Source organism: Symphalangus syndactylus, chromosome 12 (assembly GCF_028878055.3).
Source record: "Symphalangus syndactylus isolate Jambi chromosome 12, NHGRI_mSymSyn1-v2.1_pri, whole genome shotgun sequence".
NCBI classification, from domain to species: domain Eukaryota; kingdom Metazoa; phylum Chordata; class Mammalia; order Primates; family Hylobatidae; genus Symphalangus; species Symphalangus syndactylus.
Window position 1 is genome coordinate 142,548,034 of NC_072441.2, and position 22,727 is coordinate 142,570,760.

The 22,727-nt window shown below is 45.5% G+C and overlaps 3 protein-coding genes across 13 annotated transcripts in view; all 3 read left to right on the forward strand.

Annotated features, from left to right (window-relative positions):
- Positions 1–15,319, forward strand: part of ZMYM6 (zinc finger MYM-type containing 6) — a 58,571-nt gene extending 43,252 nt beyond the window's left edge. For 7 of the 11 annotated variants that reach the window (XM_055254663.2, XM_055254667.2, XM_063627873.1 and 4 more), the window contains one exon: positions 1,644–3,597. In XM_055254663.2, the coding sequence (XP_055110638.1) occupies positions 1,644–3,475 (1,832 nt within the window). In that variant the 3' untranslated portion in view covers positions 3,476–3,597. Of the gene's footprint in view, positions 1–1,643; positions 4,406–11,911; positions 12,142–12,291; positions 13,978–14,177 lie in introns of those variants that run through there. The other 4 variants (XR_010117718.1, XM_063627877.1, XM_063627878.1 and 1 more) reach the window with 4 other exon arrangements.
- Positions 4,493–8,555, forward strand: TMEM35B (transmembrane protein 35B). The gene is made up of 3 exons (XM_055254673.2): positions 4,493–5,376; positions 6,611–6,791; positions 7,968–8,555. Exons 1-3 carry the CDS (start codon positions 5,272–5,274, stop codon positions 8,141–8,143), a joined length of 462 nt encoding a protein of 153 aa, XP_055110648.1. The 5' UTR covers positions 4,493–5,271; the 3' UTR covers positions 8,144–8,555.
- On the forward strand, positions 12,342–13,977 carry LOC129468846 (G-protein coupled receptor 20-like). The gene has a single exon (XM_055254672.2). The coding sequence runs from the start codon at positions 12,342–12,344 to the stop codon at positions 13,170–13,172; it is 831 nt and encodes a 276-aa protein (XP_055110647.1). The 3' UTR covers positions 13,173–13,977.
- Positions 15,320–22,727: the final 7,408 nt, after the last annotated feature.

Genomic DNA, 22,727 nt, shown 5'->3' on the forward strand with positions numbered 1-22,727 from the left:
GTCCACTTGCCTAATTATGCCCTTAGGATATATCCTCATCAGTGGAATTATTGATTCAAAGACTGTCATCTTTTTTTTTTTTTTTTTTTTTGAGACAGAGTCTATCTCTGTCGCCCAGGCTGGAGTGCAGTGGCGTGATCTTGGCTCACTGCAGCCTCCACCTACCAGGTTCAAGCAATTCTCCTGCCTCAGCCTCCCGAGTAGCTAGGATTACAGGCACCTGCCACCATGCCCAGCTAATTTTTTTTTGCATTTTTAGTAGAGACAGGGTTTCAGTGTTGGCCACACTGGTCTCGAACTCCTGACCTCATGATCCGCCCGCCTCAGCTTCCCAAAGTGCTGGGATTACAAGCGTGAGCCACTGTGCCTGGCCTATCATCTATTCTTAAGGCTTTTGATACCTGTTGCCTAAATTGCCCTCCTGAAAAGTTACATCAATGTATGTTCCAACCAGCAGTGTTCAGGAGGATCCATTTCTCTACAACCTCACTGACACTGAGTGTCAAAATTCAGAAAGGTTGAATATACAGTACAGTCAGCACTAGTATACTCTTCATCCAGATTAATGAAATGTTAACTTTTTTACAATATTTGTTTTCTTTCTTTTTTCTGGATTGTTTGAAAGTAAAACATTATTTTTCTTTCTCTTTTTCTTCCTTTTCTTTCTTTTTTTTTTGAGTTGGAGTTTCGCTCTTGTCTCCCAGGCTGGAGTGCAATGACATGATCTTGGCACATTGCAACCTCCACCTCCTGGGTTCAAGGGATTCTCCTGCCTCAGCCTCTCAAGTAGCTGGGATTATAGGCATATACCACCATGCCTGGCTAATTTTGTGTTTTTAGTAGAGATGGGGTTTCACCATGTTGGCCTGGCTGGTCTCGAACTCCTGACCTCAGGTGATCTGCCTGCCTCGGCCCCCCAAAGTGCTGGGATTACAGGTGTGAGCCCCATGCCTGGCCTTTTTTTTCTTTTTCTTTAAAAAATTTTTTTGACACCAGTGTCACTCACCAATAAAAAATTTATTCTTTTTTTTTTTTTTTTTTTGAGACACAGTCTCAAGAGTGCAGTGGTGTGATCATGGCTCTCTGCAGCCTCAACCTCCTGGGCTCAGGCAATCCTCTTGCTTTAGCTACCCAAGTAGCTGGGACTATAGGTGTGTGCCATTGCATCCAGCCAATTTTTTTTCTTTTTTTCTTTTTTTTTAATGTAGAGATGGAGTTTTGCCATGTTGCCCAGGCTGGTCTCTAACTCCAGGGCTCAAGTGACCCACCCACCTTGGCGTCCCAAAGCGCTGGGATTATAGGTGTGAGCCACCCTGCTCAGCCAAAAAGTTTATTGTTAATTTGATGTGTACCATGGTCTTCAGCCCTAATTTCAATAACCTATTGGGTGCTTGGGATTACTTCTACATGTACCACATCCTACAGTTTTATTAGACCTAGTGATCAAGCTTTGGGCAAAGGAGAAATGCAGTTTTCAGTAGCATCATTGGAAGTATTATGATTTGTGCTTAAACTTTTACCAGTGCATTCTTTTGATAAATAGAAATAGTAACAAAATATGAATTTTAAATATGTAGGGAGATACATAAAGAACATTGCTTATTTGTTCTTGAAAATAACAGTGATTCAAATATTTCATTCAGATTTACCTATGCCTAATGAAAAAAATGATGCAGAACTTGATTCTCCACCTTCAAAGAAAAAAAGATTAGGTTTTTTCCAGACGTACGATACAGAATATTTAAAAGTTGGTTTTATTATCTGTCCTGGATCAAAAGAAAGTTCACCAAGGCCACAGTGTGTCATTTGTGGAGAGATCTTACCCAGTGAAAACATGAAGCCAGCAAATCTTTCTCATCATTTGAAGACAAAACATTCAGAATTAGAAAACAAACCAGTAGATTTTTTTGAACAAAAATCTCTAGAAATGGAATGTCAAAATAGTTCTTTAAAAAAGTGTTTACTAGTTGAAAAGTCACTTGTGAAAGCTTCTTATTTAATTGCTTTCCAAACTGCTGCAAGCAAGAAGCCATTCTCCATTGCTGAAGAATTAATTAAACCATATTTAGTAGAAATGTGTTCAGAAGTTTTGGGTTCAAGTGCTGGAGACAAAATGAAAACTATTCCACTTTCTAATGTTACAATTCAACACAGGATTGATGAACTATCTGCAGACATTGAAGACCAGCTGATTCAAAAGGTCAGAGAGTCAAAGTGGTTTGCCCTTCAGATAGATGAGTCATCAGAAATCTCAAATATCACACTTCTTTTGTGCTATATTCGTTTCATTGATTATGATTGTCGTGATGTAAAAGAAGAATTATTATTTTGCATTGAAATGCCTACTCAAATAACTGGTTTTGAAATATTTGAACTAATAAATAGATATATTGATAGTAAATCTCTGAATTGGAAACATTGTGTTGGTCTCTGTACCGATGGGGCTGCAAGCATGACTGGCAGGTATTCTGGTTTAAAAGCAAAAATTCAAGAAGTTGCCATGAATACAGCGGCATTTACACATTGTTTTATTCACCGTGAACGTTTAGTGACAGAAAAGTTGTCTCCATGTTTACATAAAATTCTTTTGCAGTCAGCACAAATTTTAAGTTTTATAAAGAGCAATGCATTAAATTCACGTATGTTAACAATTTTGTGTGAAGAGGTGGGATCTGAGCATGTGAGTTTACCACTTCATGCTGAAGTACGTTGGATATCAAGAGGGAGAATGTTAAAAAGATTATTTGAATTACGACATGAGATTGAAATATTTTTAAGTCAAAAGCATTCAGATTTGGCCAAGTATTTTCATGATGAGGAATGGGTTGCAAAGCTGGCCTACTTATCAGATATATTTTCACTTATAAATGAATTAAATTTAAGTCTCCAAGGAACTTTGACTACTTTCTTCAATTTGTGTAATAAAATTGATGTATTTAAGAGAAAGTTAAAAATGTGGTTGAAGCGCACACAAGAGAATGATTATGACATGTTCCCTTCATTTTCTGAATTCTCAAATTCATCAGGCTTAAATATGACAGAGATCACAAGGATTATTTTTGAGCACCTGGAAGGACTTTCTCAAGTGTTCAGTGACTGTTTTCCACCAGAACAAGACTTGCGTTCAGGAAATTTGTGGATAATTCACCCTTTTATGAATCACCAAAATAATAATCTCACCGACTTCGAAGAAGAAAAGCTAACACAGCTATCTTCAGATTTAGGATTACAATCACTATTTAAATCAGTGTCTGTAACTCAGTTTTGGATAAATGCAAAGACAAGTTACCCAGAACTCCATGAAAGGGCAATGAAATTTTTATTACCCTTTTCAACCGTTTATTTATGTGATGCTACCTTTTCAGCTTTGACTGAGTCAAAACAAAAAAATCTGTTGGTTTCTGGCCCTGCCCTAAGACTTGCAGTCACATCTTTAATTCCAAGGATAGAAAAATTAGTGAAGGAGAAAGAGTAGCAATATGCACATTGCTTAACAGTGAAGTCAATAATCTTGTGTTAAGTTTTGTGTAAGTATCCTAAAAGATAATTTCCTAATGTGGATTTGTGTTTTCAGTGATTAAATGTTTTAATAATTTTTCCCTTTTTGTTGAGGAATTTAATAATTATGATTTTATAAATAATTATGTATAATTATAATCCAGGGTAGAAAATTTAGTTATTTCATTAAATTTGGATTAGTGACAAAGACTCAGGTAATGAGAAGCCCAGTTTGTAATGTAACAGCACAACCTGGATGTTGAAACAGCTTGGCCTTTAGAAGCAAGTGGAACATTTCAGTCTTCCAGCCAACCAGCTACTTACCCCTGCAAGGTTGTGAGTAGGTGGAAAAGATAGATTTTTTTTTTGAGATGGAGTTTTGCTCTTGTTGCCCAGGCTGGAGTGCAATGGCATGATCTCGGCTCACTGGAACCTCTGCCTCCTGGGTTCAAACAATTCTCCTGTCTCAGCCTTCTAAGTAGCTGGGGTTACAGGCATGTGCCACCATGCCTATTATATTTTTTTAGTAGAGACGGGGTTTCACCATGTTGGTCAGGCTGTCTCAAACTCCTGACCTCAAGTGATCCACCTGCCTCGGCCTCCCAAAGTGCTGAGATTACAAGTGTGAGCCACCGTGCCCAGCTGGAAAAAGATAGGTCTAAGCAGCTTGGGTAACTATAAATGGAAGCAGCAGGGGGGTTTGAGACCCCTGCTTGGGGCCTTTCTGGCCCAATATACCAGGCTTAGCAAACTTTTAAAATAAAGAGCCAGATAGTAAATATTTTCAGCTTTGCAGGCCATACTGTCACAACTACTCAATTCTGCAGTTGCAATGCAAAAGCAGCCATAGACAGTATGCAGATGAGTGTGGCTGTGTTTAAATAAAACTTATTCGTGAACACTGAAATATGAATTTCATATAATTTTCCTATGTCACACGAGCTTCTTTAAAAAATGTTTTTATCATAAAAAATGTAAACAAACATTATTAGCTTGGGGGAAGGGGAGAAGCATGGAAAAAAATCATACATCTGGCCAAATTTGGCCCATGGTTTGCCTATCCCAGCTTTAGACAGATTTCCAGGTAAGAGCAACTGGGCCAGGAGTGGACTGTAGGGCCTGGTTCAGTGAAAGCCTCTCTATCCATGGCTGCAAGTATCTGAATTTTCAAACACATTTCACATTTCATTGTCAGCCGAGATAAATTAGAGGGAAAAGATATCTCAGGCAAAGATAGACTTATTTAATAATTATGGTTATTGATTTATTACAAATTTATAAATTAATTTACTAATTTACAAATAACCTTCTGAGCTCTTACATGTGCAGGCACTGTGCTAGGCCTGTTACAAACTCTGGAGAACTGAGTTATCCCCATACACAGATGCAGATACTGAGGCCCTTTGGGGTTGGGTGGCAGCTCAGATCCCACAGCTAGTGTGGCACAGGCAGGAAGAAAGCCCAGGGTCTTTTGATGGTAGCTGAGCCGCACCCAGACACCCACCCGTGTCTGCCAGCACTCCGTATTGGCTGGGAAACACTCCCTGAATCCAAAGGTGCCAGTTTAAGTCAGTTACGAGCCAGTGGCCCTTAAGTGTCCCCACCTGTAAGATGGGGGCGCACTGCCCCAGTGCTGCAGCCTCGCGACCCCCTGGAGGGCGGGGGACGGCACCTCAGGCGAGAGTCTTCCGGCTGCCCCGGGGAGGGAGGAAATGAGCCGGCGGCGGGGGCGGGTTTTCGGCGGGGCCAACCCACGGTGGGGGCAGCGCGGCCATGGCGCTCCTGCTGTCGGTGCTGCGTGTACTGCTGGGCGGCTTCTTCGCGCTGGCGGGGTTGGCCAAGCTCTCGGAGATCTCGGCTCCAGTTTCGGAGCGGATGGTGAGCGGCGCGGGCGGGCGGGCGGGCGGCCGGGGATCGGGCCCGCGGCGGCGTGTGCTCCGCCCTGCCGCTCCTCGCCCCCGGCCCGGCAGGCCGCCTTCGGGCTTCCGAGGCTCAGCTGGAGCTGGGGAAAGCGCCTGGCTTTCGACTGAGGCGCAGGTCCTGCCTGGGGAGTTCCTCGAGTTCTCTGGATCTTCCCTAGACGGAACCTCCCCTTACTGCTGAGCATTGGTGGCCCCAGGCAAATCTAGAGCCTTAGGAGGTCCCCCCCACTCCCCCGGACCCTAGGGGAGGATGATGCGGTGGGAAAATGAGCTCACTCCCCGCTCTCTTCCCTCTTTTCGCCGTTTGCTTCAGTTTTTGGGAGGTTCGTGGGGTTGGGGTGTAGTAATCCTGGCTTTGCAGGGAAGGAAGCCTGCCCTGAAGGGCAAGTATATCTGCTAAAGGTTGCACATCTAGTCAGGAAGCAGGACACAAACTAGACACTCCTAATTCGGAGCCCAGGGAGGGAAGCCTCTCTCGGAAGCCTGAGAGGGAAGCCCTGAAGTCGTCTTTCAGCCTTCTGTCTAGTTCCAGACTCATGGGAAAGCTTTCATGTCCTGTTCATCCACCTCCCTAGTCCCTCAAAGGAGCCAGACTTGTAGACCCCTGCTGGCATCTCTCTCCAACGCCTGGATACATCCCCAGAGACAGACAGCTTATAGCTGCTTCTCGGCAGAGCTGAGGAGGGGAGATAGAGCTGAGGAGTGGGAACAGGAAAAAGTAACCCCGAAAGTAAGGATGAAGTTGTCATTTGGCTCAGGGGAAGACCTGCCTTGACAAGAAGAGTCACTTTGAGCCCACCTAACTGCCCCACCTCCAAATATTCCCTGTACAGCAGCCTTAAGAGAAACCAGGCCAGGCACAAAGAAGGAAACTGTGGAATTCCCCAGGCCTTGGCACTAGGGAGCCAAGCCCAGCCCCCTCCTCCTGGGATTTGGGGCTGGGTTGTCATCTCTTGAGAGGTCTAGTGAGAAAATCAATCTCTGTACCACTTGGAGCATGGAGCCTGGTTCCTGATCCAAAGCTCAGCGCCACAGGGCAGCCCTCTCCTCTCCAGGCTGACCTCAGGCCTGGACCTGACTAGTTCTTTTCTCTGGGGAGTTGAGGGCACAGGCATAGACATGCCATAGAGCATCTGGGGAGCTCATCCTTGGTGAGCATGAGGCTGACGGGCACTCCTTGCCACCCCCAGAACACCCTGTTCGTGCAGTTTGCTGAGGTGTTCCCGCTGAAGGTATTTGGCTACCAGCCAGATCCCCTGAACTACCAAATAGCTGTGGGCTTTCTGGAACTGCTGGCTGGGTTGCTGCTGGTCATGGGCCCACCGCTGCTGCAAGAGATCAGTAACTTATTCTTGATTCTGCTCATGATGGGTAAGGGGGCCAACTGACCTGAGAAAATGGGGTCTTCTGGGGGAGGATGATAGAAAGACCGGGCTGTTCCCCCTTACTGTTGCCACCCTTCTTTTTTCTCTGGGATCAAGAGCACTTCCTGCTCTACCAGTTTCCATGGTCTTCAAACTAGCACAGGCACTTTTTTTTTTTTTTGAGATGGAGTCTCGCTCTTTCGTCCAGGCCAGACTGCAGTGGCGCTGTCTCTGCTCACTGCAACCTCTGCCTCCCGGGTTCACACCATTCTCCTGCCTCAGCCTCCCGAGTAGCTGGGACCACAGGCGCCTACCACGGCGCCCGACTAATTTTTTTGTATTTTTAGTAGAGACAGGGTTTCACCATGTTAGCCAGGATGGTCTCGATCTCCTGACCTCGTGATCTGCCTGCCTCGGCCTCCCAAAGTGCTGGGATTACAGGTGTGAGCCACCGCGCCCGGCCTAGCACAGGTACTTTTTAAACTTAATATGCTAGAACATTATCACATGTTAAGTGTACCTTCTACCTCCTCAATTCTAATGGCTGCATAGTATTCCCTTGTGAAGATGTATTGCAAGCTCAGCGCCTCTGCTCCTTCCTCCACACATCCACTTCTGGGATGAGGGGATGGAGGAGCAGCTGCCATTTGATGCATGTGCCTGGCAGGTTGGTGTAGAGAGCAGGGAAGCTGGAGAACCTTGAACAGGAAGGCAGAGAATTTCCCTAGGGAGTCTCCCTCAAGTAGCTCTGCCCACAGGAACTGCTGGTGTACAAAGACAGCCATTGCACTCCAGCCTGGGTGACAGAGCAAGACACTGCCTCAAAAAAAAAAAAAAAAAAAAAAGGGCGGGGGGAAGGATCAGGGAGATTTTTTTTCTAAAATCTATCCACTCTAGCCACTGCCCTATTTGGCTGGGTCATTTCTGTTTCTTTCTTGTCCTCTGAGAGGGGCAACTGTTGCCACTGCTACTGTTGTTCAAGAGGCTTCTAATTTCCTGGTCCTGCTTTCTCCAGGAGGCTAGAGATGAATGCCGCTAGTTTTGGGAATGTGCGTTGGGAGTGGTGGGGGTGTTTAATGGGAGGGCTTGGGCTGGAGTGGGTCAGCCTAAACAGGAGAGTCCTGAGCTCCTGGATCTCCTGGGTTCTCCCAAGGACCCTCAGGGACCTCACTTTCCATTCCAGGGGCTATCTTCACCTTGGCAGCTCTAAAAGAGTCACTAAGCACCTGTATCCCGGCCATCATCTGCCTGGGGTTCCTGCTGCTGCTGAATGTCGGCCAGCTCTTAGCCCAGACTAAGAAGGTGGTCAGACCCGCTAGGAAGAAGACTCTAAGTACATTCAAGGAATCCTGGAAGTAGAACATCTCTGCCTCTTTATGCCATGCAGCTGTCACAGCAGGAACATGGTAGAACACAGAGTCTTATCATCTTGTTATCAGTATAATATCCAGGGTCAGCCAGTGTTGAAAGAGACATTTTGTCTACCTGGCCCTGCTTTCTCTTTTTAGCTTTACTACTCTTTTGTGAGGAGTACATGTTATGCATATTAACATTCCTCATATCTTATGAAAATACAAAATAAGCAGAAAAGAAATTTAAATCAACCAAAATTCTGATGCCCCAAATAACCACTTTTAATGCCTTGGTGTAAGTATACCTCTGAACCTTTTTCTGTGCCTTTAAACAGATACATATTTTTTTAAATGAAAAATCATATATCCTATTTTATTCCTTCCTTTTAAAACCTTATAAACTATAACACTGTTTCATGTCTCTTTTGCCTCATTGCTGTTAATGGCTGCATAGTATTCCATTGTAAGGATGTAGTATAATGTATTTAATCCCCCATGAGGAACATTTGGGTTATTCTCAATTTTTTGCTATCGTAAGCCTCACAGTAAATCACTTTTACATACTTATTTTCTTCCCCTAGAAGTGAGGGTGCTGGTTCGAAACACACGCATGTTTTTCAGGTTTTTAATACATATTTGAAACGTACAGGTTCTGTATGCAGAGCTTAAGTACTTGCTTCTGCCTATGCCCTTTGAGACACATTAGAGATTCCCTCCCACTCCTTTTTTTCTCTGACATATTAGATGTGCAGAGCTAACAGGTAGGCAGTGAGTCATTTGACAGGACCTGAAATCAAGCTCCGGTGGTGATCTGTGGCACCCAGTCCAGTGCTCCTTGACACCTACGTGGAGGTGAGGGACAGCCAACTCCATGAAATGCTGAATGGTACATCGGGGCCCAAAGCCTGAGAGGAATCCCAGAGGTCCTTGGGGGTAGGAAGGGTGCATATGTGTGACAGTTCTCAGGGGAAAAGTGGACAACACATTATGGCACCTGCTATTATGTCACCGCCATCTGTATCTTAGGTTGGCAGGGCTGTGGGCTTTTGGGAAGTGATGTACCTCCCATGAGGGACTATAGTGAGAAACAGTTCACTGATTTATGCAAATATTCTAGCTATCAGCCTACAGATTGCTTTGAGGGTGGAAAAGAAGTCTCTATTACTCCATTTCATGTTCACTACAAAATGCTAATTCCCATTCTGACTAGTGTGAACCTCAGGCAAGGTGACACTCTGAGTTGGATTTTTTCTTCTTGAGTCTGAAAGCGTAGTGGTGTAGTCTGCCTATAGTAAGGATAGATAGATTACACTAAATAAATGGTAGTGTCAAAACAATAAGGAAACCTTTTCTCTCATGTAAGAGGTCCGGAGATAACCACTTCAGTTTCAATGTTGGTCAGGTTGCCTAAAGATGGCATCAAGAATCAACATTCTTTAAACTTTCTGCTCTGCTGCTTTCAGTGTATTGGCTGTTGCCCTCAGAGTTGCTAAATAGCTGCAGCAGCTCCAGACAGTGCATTTGCTATAATACTGAAGGTGAAAAGAGAGGAAGGGTGCCTTAGAAGACCCTAGATTTTCCCACAGAGCTCACTGGGCAGAGCTATGTCCCATTTCCATTCCTAATCACTGGCAGGAGAATGGAATTCCCATGATGGACTTAGACTAAGATTTACCCACACTGGTCAGCAAGGAAGAAGAGGGGTGGACAATGGTTTCTGTCACTTACTAGCTTATTTGAAAACTATAGATAATGACAGTAACTATTTCATAGCCTGGCACATAGTAAATGTTCAGTAAATGCTAGCCATTATTAAATATTGATTTGTTTTACAGATGAGAAAATGCATTTGGAAAGCTTAAGTGCCTATATATCAGACCTGGAACTAGAACTAAGGCCTAATTGATTCCAGAACCCAAACTTTTCACTGCACCAGCTGCCAAAGCTGAAAATGGACAGGGATGGCTCTGCTTTCTCAGCATTTCCCCTGTGATTGGAATTTTTTTTTCTTTTTTGAGATGGGGTTCCACCATGTTGGCCAGGCTGGTCTCGAACTCCTGACCTCAGGTGATCCGCCTGCCTCGGCCTCCCAAAGTGCTGGGGTTACAGGCATTAGCCACTGTGCCCATCTTGCTTGGAAATTTTGAAGCCCATGAAAGTAGAGCCTGGAGCCCCGAGGATCCTGGCCTTATACTTTCTCCACCCCTACCAGGATGCCACCCCAGCCCGTCTCCTGCCAGGATGGACTTTGAGTAAAACCTCTCGCAGCTAGCATTAGATTGAGGGCTCCTGTTTACCAAGTCTGGGTCTGTAGGCTGATAAGCAACTACTGGGCCCCCCAAGCTTGGCTGTAGGACTGCCCAGCAGCTGCAGGCAAGTCAGGGTGCTAGAGGAGTAGGCTGGGCAGCTGGTGTGTACAAGCAGTTGGGATTGACAGCAGCAGGAGGATCTTGAGCCCAAGCAGTGCCTCCTTAGCAGCCCAAGGAGAAGCCAGGCCTCAGGAAATGTGCCCCCCAAACTACAGCCTAAATCTAGGTCAGCTCAGCACGATGACGTTCAGCTGTCTGCCCTTCCTAATACATTTTTATCTCCCTCCCTGTGCTGAAGGCTTTCTTGTCCTCCAATGACACTCCCTTCCCTTGGGGCCCTACTGCAGCCCCAAAAACCCAGCTCATAGCTGCCACAGGTGAGCTGCAGCCCTTCCAGCTGTCAGACCCATTCTTCATGTCGTTTCTTGGGATTAGCTGGCCGATGGGAGGGTCTGAGATGTGTGGGTGGGAGGGGATTCTCCCTTGTCTCAGATGCTTAAAGTCAGGACCCCAGAAAGAACTCCAGCAGCCATTATAGCAAGAGGTAAGAAAGGAACAATCTGGTAGGATGTCAGGGGATGGGTCAGGGTGGGGCTACAGGCATGGAGAACAGAATAGAGGAAGGTGGGAAAGGAAATACAGTTACCCGGGCTCTCAGAAAGGATTGGAGTCGGAGATGCTCAAAGGCAAAAATCCAGATTTTGGAAGAACTGAGTTTTAGGACAGCCCGGGAGTGTGAAAGTGTGTCACAAATAGTAACAGGACATTGGTTTGTGCACTTACTCCCTTGGGAAGAGGGTAGGAGTATGCCCAGATGTTTTTGTGTTGTTTTGTGTGCCTGAGGTGTCTGTGTCTCCGACACACTGTGTGTGCCTGTGTGAGTGTACACATTTATCTATGTGCTGCCTAGAAGGGAAGGGAACTAACAGTAATGAAGTATCTCCCCAGTGTCAGCCACAGGGCTCAGTTTTACTTATGTTTTCTCATAATCCTCCCAACAACCTTGTGAGGTAGGTATTTTAATCTCCATTTTACTGCAGCAAAGACAGGCTCAGTGAAGCTGAGTAATTTGCCCAAGGTCACATGGCAAATAGATGTGTGTTATCTAGAATCTGCCTGATTGCTGGGTCTGTGCACTTTTTGCTTTTCTGTCCAGAGGTTTGAGTCTGACCCAGGACCTCTTTGTGGTCAAAAAGTGAGGGGGGAGGAAACAGGATGGAAGGCTTGAGAGTGGCAAAAGCTTTTCAGCCCAGCCAAGGGTGCTCCAGGCAAGCGCTGGGGCACCTCTCTGGGAGAGGACCTTCACCAAGGCAAGTCCGAGGTCAGTGTGCATAGGCCTGTCCTGAGTATCACCGCTCCACAAGCCCATTCCTCCATCCATGCTTCTCATCTGGGTGGCACAGGGATGGGGGCGGGTGGGGGGGGATTGGGGCTTTTTCTGGAAAGGCCTCTTCTTTATATTTCAGCCTGTTTCTCCAGAACCCCCTGTTGGCTCAGCCCTATGTGGGTTTGTTGCACAGGTCTACGCCCCAACATGTATGAACCATACTCCATCTGTGAGGGGCACCTCTACCTTCTCAGTCACTAAGGTTGGAAATTTCCAAGTTATCTAGGACTCCTGCCGCTTCCTCGCTTCCCACAGCTTGTCACCAAAAACTCTGGAGTCCATCCCCTCCTCTCAGCAGCTGCTGGCCAGGTTCGGTCTTCGTTCCCTCTCACATGGACTCTGCCTCTAGTGTCCCCTCCCAGCAAGGGCTGAAGAAGAGGAGACTGGGGTGGGAGAAGGTGGAATGGGGGCTGCTTTTGTGGCTAGCCTCCGCAGTAACCTTTCTTCTGCCACTTCAAGGTCAGAGATGAACAGCAGTGTTGGGGGTGTTGGCGGCTGCAGCCTCTGGGATGACCCTGCTCGCTTCGTCGTGGTGCCCGCGGCCTATGCCTTGGCGCTGGGCCTGGGGCTGCCAGCCAACGGGGCGGCCCTGGCAATGTTCATCCGCAGCGGCGGGCGCCTGGGCCAGGCCCTGCTTCTCTACCTGTTCAGCCTGGCCCTGGTCGATGAGCTCTTCACGCTCACGCTGCAGCTGTGGCTCACCTACTACCTGGGCCTGGCCCGGAGGCCGCCTGCCACGCGGTCGGGGCCACCTACTACCTGTCCACCTATGCGGCGGTGGTCTTCGCCGCGCTCATCAGCGTGTGCCGCTGGGGCTTCGTACGCGGCCCAGGCCCAGGGCGGCTGCCCGCCTGGCCCTGTGCCACCGGCGCCCGGCACGCGCTGCCTGCGCCTTCGCCTGGCTGGCGGGCCTGGCCCCTCCCTGCCTGGAGCACCGCTGGGCAAGCTCGGGGCTGGCCTCCGCCACGGTGGCCTTCTTCGCGGCCGCCTTCCTGCTGGTGCTCGCGGCCTACGTGAGCCTGGTGCGGGCGCTCAAGGCGCCCTCGGGCCCGGGCCCTGCTACCGCGGGCGCGCACCGGCGCGCGGCCAAGACCATGGTCCTGGGGTTCCTGCTGGTCTTCGCCCTCAGTCTGGCGCCCTACCACCTGCTGCTGGCGCCCTGGGTGGCCAGGCGGGACGATGACGGAGACCGGTGTCGCGCCGCCTCCACGCTCGACATCCTGCACACCCTCAGCCTGGCGCTGCTGAGCCTCAACAGCTGCCTGGACCCACTCATCTGCTGCTGCTTCGTGCGCCGCTTCCACCAGGACTGCTGCTGGGCACTGGGCTGCCCCCGGTGAAGGGGGCGCCCAGGGTGCATGGGGCCTCCTTGGCCTCCTCCTGGAGAGTCTCCTGGCCTCCCCTCCTGTCTCACCCCCCTGTCACCCTCCCAGTGGCATCCAGGGTGGAGAAAGCTCTTTGGAAAGACCTAGATTCTAATCCTGACGTAACCACATACTGCCCCTGTAGCTGTGAACCTCCGGGCTCATCTGTACCAAGGACATAGAACATTCTTTGTAACCCGAATGTTCCCTGGATGTTGCCAGCTTTTAGATACAAATAATATGCCACTGTGTTTTTTTAAACCTCTTGGGATAAAACCCAAAGTCCTTATCATGGCCTACAAGGCCCTGTCTGATTTGGCTCCCCCTTCTCTCCAGACCTTATCCCATCACCCTTGCGTCTCCCTGCAGGCAGTCACCTTCTTCTCAGGCCCGGGAAAATGCCAGTCTCCTACCCTTCACGGCCTTTGCACCTGACTTGGCCAGGAATGATCTCTGTTCCTCTCTTTCACTAAGTTAGTTCTTTTTCACCCTCACTTCCTCTAAAGTGACTCCTTATAGGGAAGCCTTTCTTGGCTGGCAACACACACACACATACACACATGACTGAATCAGATCGGATTGCTCTTTGATAACTCTTTTCAAAATTGTAATCAAGCAATTAATTGGGTAATGCGTTGTTGTTGTTTTCTTCCGCTCTTGCCAGAATGCATTCATGTTGACCCATAAGAAATTATCATTTGTATAAGTCCCCAAAAGTTGAATATTGGAAATTTTATTTCCACCCAATTCAACTTAATAAATTCCGTGTTTACCTTGCTCACTGCTGTATCTCCTGTGGTTGGTACTGTGCCTTGCATATAATAAGAGCTCAGTGTATCAGATGAGTGAGTGAAAACTGAATATCATTAATTTAAATTGCTTAAGTACTCACTCAGACATTCCAGTCTCTGATAGCTTTTCCTCAAGTGTTTCTGAGATTCTCCAAGCTTGTCTTACCCACCCCCCACCATGCATTCCTAGGCCAGTCCTGATGACTGCCTCCTCCTGCTGTTGCTGGATACTTGCAGTTCTGCCATCACCTCCACTGTACCAAGACTTGGTGGTAAGTAAGCTGGAGATCCAGGCTGCTGGAGATCCAATGCCTGCTGCCTCCAGACTCTTTCACGAGCGCCAATCTCTACCAGGGGCTCTGGCTACCAGTGCTTCCCCTTCTGTGCTTTGACAATTCTGCAGTCTGCTTCTAATGGGAAAGGGCACCACTCTCCTCAGCCACATTACTGGGGCCCCACAGCAAGACTGCTTGGGTCTCAAGGAAATCGAGCTTAATGAGTGAGAGAAACCCTCTTCATTTGGCCACATCAGCTGGTCAGGAAGGGTCCATCAATCAGCCACCATGTCTTACCTGCCTTTAGGTCCTATTGCTGAGTTTGACTTCTAAGGATACATTTGGTAAATTCCTTTTTTTCTTGATGAATTACCTCTTACTGGTCCCTAATTCCTTCTTTAACTTTTTTCTTTTCCATTTTAAAAGTAATATAGGTTCATAAAAGTAAATTCAAAGCAGTAGAGTAAAATGTAAGATAGGAAGTACTAGCCTGGGCAATATGGCGAAACCCTGTCTCTACAAAAAATACAAAAATTAGCCAGGTGTGGTCCTAGCTACTCGGGAGACTGAAGTGGAAGGCTTGCTTGAGCCCAGGAGGTCAAGGCTGCAGTGAGCCGTGATGGCACCACTGCACTTCAGCCTTGGAGACGGGGGAGACCCTATCTCAAAAAACAAATAAATATAAAGAAAGTAAAAGTCCCCTAGTGATAGCCACTATTCACAGCTTCTCATTTGTGTATCTTTCCAGATATTTTCGATACCACTGTAAGTCCACATGTCAGCAGTTTTCTTTAAAAACCTACAAATGGGATGGTATTGCAAGGTTCTTCTGCAATTTACTTTTCTCATTGTTTCTTATATATTGTTCCATATTAGCACATATAGATCCATCTCGTTTTTTCAATAGATGCAGAGTATTTATTTTACTCAATTGGTCCCCTACTGATGGGCATTTGTTGCCGTTATTTTACTGTTATAAACAATGCTTCAGTGAATCCTCTTGTTCACAAATGTTTGCATACTTGTAAATCTGTAGAATAAATTCCTGGCAGTGAAACTGGTGTCAAAGAGTATCTGTGTGCAAACGTTTAATGACAGCAAATTGCCTTCAAGAACGCTGCACCAGGCCGGGCGCAGTGGCTCACACCTGTAATCCCAGCACTTTGGGAGGCCGAGGTGGGTAGATTACGAGGTCAGGAGTTCAAGACCAGCCTGGCCAAGATGATGAAACCCCATCTCTACTAAAAATACAAAAAATTACCCGGGCACGGTGGCAGGCACCTGTAATCCCAGCTACTCAGGAGGCTGGGGTCGCTTGAACCCAGGAGGCAGAGGTTGCAGTGAGCCGAGATCATGCCACTGCCCTTTAGCCCGGGTGACAGAGCAAGACTCTGTCTCAAAACAAACAAACAACAACAACAACAACAACAGAAACAACACTGCACCAAATTATACACCGATCAAAAGCATGTAATGGTCCCTCACCAGCACTGGACATTATCACCTGCCCCTTCTTGAGTCTGGACTTCTGTTGCTGCCCTAGTTCCTCGAGATGTATCTGAATATATCTGCATTCTCATTGTGAGCACGGTCAATTTGTTTCTTTTTCCTGGAAGACTTCTCAGTCTCCTCCATAGCTATTTGAAACCTGACTGGGTCAAACTAAGATCTCATACCAGCCAAATCTTAGCTGTCTTGCTTGTTGAAGGGATTAGATGAAAACCCAAATGCAAACTGGTAGGTCCTTAATAATTAATTCCCTTCCCTTCATTGGGAATTAGGCTGGCTCATGCCATGCAGCACTGACCAGCATCTCAGCCCAAGGCCAGGAGGCAGCCTGGGCCCACATCATGAATTCATTTGCTGTGGTGGAATGAGTCGCTCAGCCCCAGGGGCCATGCAAGGTTGGGTCTTTGAGAAATAACCTGGCATCCACACTAGAGCCAGCTGAATCTCCTGAGGCGGAATTTGGTTCTACCCAAATAAAAAAATAATTCCTTATGGCCACATCCGTCTCTGCAGTCTTGTACTATCATGCTTTTGATGTGACTTTTCCCCTAGTAGTCAGTTTCCTTTGGGAAATGTCTAACTTAGTCTTTTGTGTCTGACCTAGGGAAAAAGAGCCTGAGAGTCAATTGTTTCTGGCAGGTCAGACACGATGGAAAGAAGCCTCTGTCTCGAGTGACAGTGTGTGGGGATTCTCTGACAGTGTGTGGGGATTCTCTTCTCCCTCTGTGTTGACTCAGGGAAGGAGGAACCTTGGGTGAGGACCTAAAGGTGAAGAACCCGATGAATGAGAGAGAACAGACTGCCTTGCACTGGCCGTCCTTTTGGACTATCAGTCTTTATTCTTATTTCAAACCATCACAGATTTGACCTAAGATCCTTCCTCAATCTAGAAAGGAAGAGAATGGAGTCCAGGTTGTTCAGGTTGGTTGGAGAAGGGAGCTCCCTTCCTCTACGAAAGAAAAGAAAGGAGCTTTACTAGATAGATGCTGGACACCCACTTTCTCCAAGGATTCAGGGAAAACTCATCTGCAGCTGTTCTCAGTAGCTACCAATTAGTCTGCCCCAGACTCCCCCACAGTCTTTCAGGGCCAGAAATACCCTATCCCTGCTCCTACCCACCCAGGCCACACCTTGTGGCTGTGAAGTGCAGACATGGTCCAGGGAAGCTGCTCCTGGCACACAAAGAACAAAATTCCCTTTCTCTACTGGACTCTACTCTTTCCCTCAGCTCAATCACAGTCCAGGTCTCTGAACCCAGCCCAACCCAGTTCTTAGCCTTGGCCAGGACTGACCCAGGTCCTTGGCTGTGCACACACCCACCTGGGCCCTTCCACCAGCCATGCTTCCTCTGTGACCCTGCCTGCTCCTGCTGGGACCTTCACTTCCAGCCCCTGTGCCACCTGCTCCCCAGGCCTCTGTAGCGAAGCCTGTCAGGGTCAAGCTTGATCTCTGTCTTGAGGTCTTGAGGCATTCTCTGCAGCTGATTCTTTGCCTTGACCTCTGTCTCCCTCTCCGCTGGCCATAGGAGGAGGATAGCGTTTGCCCCTCTGGGTCCTGCAGATCTCCCTTGGGCTGCAGCTGTCCTTTGCTGACCTTGAAACCACCTCCTTGAACTATATTCCAGCTTCAGGGACAGCAGCCTCCTCTCTTGATCAGCCATTCCTTGGCCTCTCTTGGGCCTGCCCTTTCTTGCCTTTGGTGTGGCACATGCCAATCACCTAGCCCTGACAGGGAACTATTGTCATTAAATCAGACTTCCTCACCCCTTATTCTCAGTGCTCACCAGGCTAGTTCTGAAATGTATTTGTGGTTGGGATGCTGGGCTCATGTTGGCCCCTAGCATCCATGGCAAAAGTATAATGGTGGCCCACATACTCTATGTCTATATATTTAAAAATTATAAATCAAGCTAACACATTGCTGAATAAAATGCATTTCATCCTTCTGCATTGACAAATCTACCTTTGTAATGACAAAATCGAAAAATATGTGGGAAGCTGTGGTTTTCAGGACTGAAAGTAAGCAAATTCTCAAAGATGATTGCCTTCAATTTTACGTATTGTGTTTAAACATTGTGTTTGGGTCATGTATGATACATGATTATCAAAGAAAATATAAAATATTTGAATTTCATCATATAAATTACTATCATCCATAATGTGATTTTTTTACTATTTCTTCAAGCCATATTTATATTCATACAGTATTTATTTTTTTTCAAAATCTTCAATGACGGTCTATTAATTTAAAAAACAGAAATTCACTATTGTATAAGGACAGTTTGTTGTTAAATTTGTTCAGATTTCTCTTCAATCAATTAATACCTCAATCTGTAACAGTCAAAAAATAGTCTCTGTAGAAATTACTTTTGAGATTATTTGACTGTGAACTTAGTCACTGTCATGCAAACATTTTCCTTTCATTGTCCTAATTGCCTTATATTTCATTGAAATTTCACTTTGATTGTATATTTCATATGCAGTTTTCTTCCAAACTAGAAAAACCATGTTCTAATACCTACAGAAATATTTTTTAATTTTAAAAGTAAAGTAGTTAAACTTAGTTGTTTAAGTCTGTTTGTATTGCTATAAAGGAATATCTGAGACTGAGTGATTTATAAAGAAAAAAGACTTATTTGGGTTATGATTCTGCTGCCTAGAAGGTTCAAGATAGGTCATCTGGTGAAAGCCTCAGGCTGCTTCCACTCATGGCGGCAGGTGAAGGGGAGCTGGCTGTGCAGATATCCCGTGGTGAGAGGAGAAGCAAGAGAGGGAAGCAGGGAGGTGCCAGGCTCATTGAAACGAGCAGTTGCAGGAGATAACAGAGTGAGAACTCACTCGTAATTGCAAGGTCAGCACCAAGCCTTTCATGAGGGATTTGCTCCCGTGATCCAGATACCTCCCATTAGGCCCCACCTCCAACACTGGGGCTCAAATTTCAACAGGAGGCTTAGGGGACAAACATCCAAACGACAGCATTAGTCAATTGTTTACCTAAGCTTTTACTAACATTTTAAATAGCAAACAATAGTGCAAATCAACTAACAATAATACATCTCTAAAATTAGTATGTTTTTCCACCAAAGACCATAATTTGTTATTTGAGAATGTTGGTTGTCTCATTTAACTTTTTCAGTACGTCTCATATCTTAAATAGATTCAATTTAGTTTATTTAGCAGCATTTAGTTGGGATTGCCATAATGTGTCTGAGAGTAGTTCCGAGGTCAGATTTGATGTGTTTCATCAATATGTTCCATTTTTGGGTATATCCAGAAAATATTGTGTATAATCGGAATTACACCCAAAAATGTCATTGGTATCAGCACAGTTGAAACTATGTCTTCATGGCCAAAGAATACTTCTAGAATTTTGGCCGGAATTTTGCCCTGTATACCTTTCATTGTTCGTCATATTAGCATCATGACTGTAGGCTTGTCATTGGCAATCCTTTAAATCATTGCTGACAACTGAAAGCTGGGTTTTTTTTTTCCAGTTCCTCATTCAAATCAAACTTGTACTTTGAGATACTGATTTGTATAGGAGGTAGCACCCTAACACTGCACTGTTGTTCGCAATAACGAGAAAAAGCCAAATAAATGACAAAAATCATATGTTTAAGATACTGGAGAGTTCTGGAAGCATCAGTGACTAGAACTGGAATTCAGACAGGGAGTATCCCTTCTGAGTTGAGCTGATGGTCATGGGATGTTTTCTTCCTGGGAACATTTGCTTGTTCTGTGTATGAACTGAGTATTGGGCTTAATTCGTACAGAGGGCTTCTACAATTGCAAGATTTTTGGTAGTTAAGTGGGGCTGCTGTGAAAAGTTGGGGTCTCAAAAAACACAGCTTGCTGGGCATGGTGGTTCATGCCTGTAATTCCAGCACTTTGAGAGGCCGAGGCAGGCAGATCAATTGATGTCAGGAGTTCAAGACCAGCCTGGCCAACATGGCAAAACCCCATCTCTACTAAAATACAAAAATTAGCCAGACGTGGTGGCACATGCCTGTAATCCTAGCTACTTGGAGGCCGAGGCAGGAGAATTGCTTGAACCTGGGAGGCGGAGGTTGCAGTGAGCCGAGATCGCGCCATTGTACTCCAGCCTGGGAGACAAGAGTGAAACAAACAACAACCACAACAACAACAACACAGCTGGTTGTAGCTGTATGACATTTTCCAGGTCCTGAGATTGAGTGTGGAAGGCTGGGAAGCTAGGTTGAGGGCTTCTAAAGCCAGGGTGAAATCCCCCCTAATCTTGAAATGCTTAGAACACAAAGTCCCATTAGAGGAATGAGGCCTGATACAAAAACATGATGGTATCCCCCTCAAAAAATTAGCCAGTTTATAGCTCCGAGGGTGAAGAGGAGCTTGGGAAAAAGGCTAAAAGTGCTAAGCTCAGAACTTTCCAAGGGAATCTCCTGTGTCTAACAGGGCTGAGGAGACAGAGAGCCACAAGACTTTCAATCAAAAGCCTAGGAAGCCCTCACATGAAAACAGGAATGCATTGCAGGCGGACTGCATCTATTATCTATCTATCTATCATCTATCTATCTATCTATCTATCATCTATCTATCTATCTATCATCTATCTATATATTTTTGAGACAAAGTCTCGTTCTGTTGCCCAAGCTGGAATGCAGTGGGGTGATCTTGACTCTGCAACCTCTGTCTTCCGCGTTCAAGCAATTCAAGCAATTCTCCTGCCTCAGCCTCTCGAGTTGGGACTGCAGGCGTGCGCCACCACGCCTGGCTAATTTTTGTATTTTTTGTAGAGACAGGGCTTCACCATGTTGGCCAGGCTGGTCTCGAACTCCTGGCTTCAAGATATCCTCCCACCTTGGCCTCCCAAAGTGCTGGGATTACAGGCGTGAGCCACCGTTCCCAGCCATGGACTGCATCATATTAAAACTGCAGCCCAGCTCTGTCTCAGTTAACTCCTGATTGGATTGAGGTGATCCGTCCCTCATCCTACCTGCCAAACAGAGGAAAGGTGGAACTTGATGGGAGATACCATGCAGAACCTCTACAGGTCTTTCATATACAGGTTTCTGCAGTTCTTTTTAAATAAAAAGCCACTAGATATCCAAAGAAGCAGGAAAATGTGGCTGATAATCAAGAGAATAGAGAGACAATAGAAACAGACCCATAAATGATCCAGATGTTGAAGTAATAAAACAAGGACTTTAAGTAACTGTAATTAAATAATTATAGGCTGGGCATGGTGGCTCACACCTATAATCCCAGCACTTTAGGAGGCCAAGGTGGGAGGATCGCTTGAACCCAGAAGTTTGAGACCAGCCTGGGCTTTATGGTGAGATCCCTGTCTCTAAGAAAAACATCTAAAAATTAGCTGGGTGTGGTCGTGGTGCACGCCTGTGGTCCCAGCCACTCAGGAAGCTGAGGTGGGAGGATCACTGGAGCTGTGGTTGCACCACGGCACTCCAGCCTGGGTAACAGAGAGAGACAGTCTCCAAAAAAAAAAAAAAAAACCCAAACTATTAAAAAAAAAACCCAAACTATAATTAAATAATTATAATAATGTAATGATATAATGATAATTAAAGTGATTTTAAAGTAGAGGAAAATATTAACAAATGAGTGAAAAATGGATATTTTTTAACAATTGGAATTCATAAAAAGGAATAAAATTATTGATTTGACAACTATAGATAACATTAGCAGGATGTGGGATTCTTTTACAATAGAATAACAGCTAATAAGCAGAATTCGATATTGTATAATTTCTCTCAGTCTAAACCCTATAAAGTACAACAAATTAATCGACCTCTTGCCAGAAGCAAATCTATCAATAAACATTAGTAATTTATGTTACATGGTAAAATTTCACCAGAGATATCTGGGAAGAAGGAATCACTAACATTTCAACCTGACGGAAACAAAGTAAGAAAAGTCTGCTATCAAATATTTTATTGGCTTCAGCCATTCAGGAGGATGAGTGATCCAGGACCTCTCGACATCCGTAAGCTGCCAGGACTTTTATCCCGGGGCATTAGAAGAAATTAGAGGTGGGGTAGGTTACCCTTGAACACTCTAAGTACAGCAGCAGTTTTCAGAGACAAGGGGGAACCATAGGAGAAAACTGTCTTTGTAAAAATGTCAGCTGAGAAAAAATTAGATGTCATTTTGGTTTGAAAGAAAATGCAAAGTCTAATATTCCAATTAATTAAAATCATTTTGCTTAGATTGTCAAATTCTGCTTGGAAATTAAGGCATGATGAAAGCCTGGAATACAGATGGGAAAGAGCATGGGATCTGGAGTTAGAGAGACCTCGGATAAAATCTCAGCTCCATCATGCTTCAACTATAGACTCTTAGCAAAATGTTGCCCTTCCACATGCCCAGTTTTTCCCAGGTGTAAAGGAGGAGGCAGCATCCATAAGACATTTCATATAGTGCTTGGATATATCAGGGGTCAATCTGTAGTGGTGATAATTCTTACAAATGGGATGCAACTGATATTTGGAGATAAAATGCTCATTATTTTGAAGTTTTTTTTTTAACCTCCAGTTCCATGCTGAAATTTTTTTTTTTTTTTTTTTTTTTTTTTTGTCTCGCTCTGTTGCCCAGGCCAGTGCGCAGTGGTGTGTGTGATCATGGCTCATTGCAGCCTCGACCTCCTGGGCTCAAGCAATCCTCCCACCTCAGCCTCCCAAGTAAGATTTTGTTTTTAATTGGGCTTTGTTTGAGCAGATTTGCTTCTATGGTGCTGTATAAATAAAATACAATATGATTGAATATGAAATGTGGCATCTAAACACTTGTCACATGCTCAGGACAGACACTGAAACTATACATCTACTTCTGAATATTGAAATGGAAATTTGAATATTTTCCATTGTGAAAATATATTTACATTTATGTATTTTTTTCCAAAGTAAAACAGAGAAGATGGAGTGTAACAATGAGCAGAAACTAATTAGCAGCACAAATGTCAGA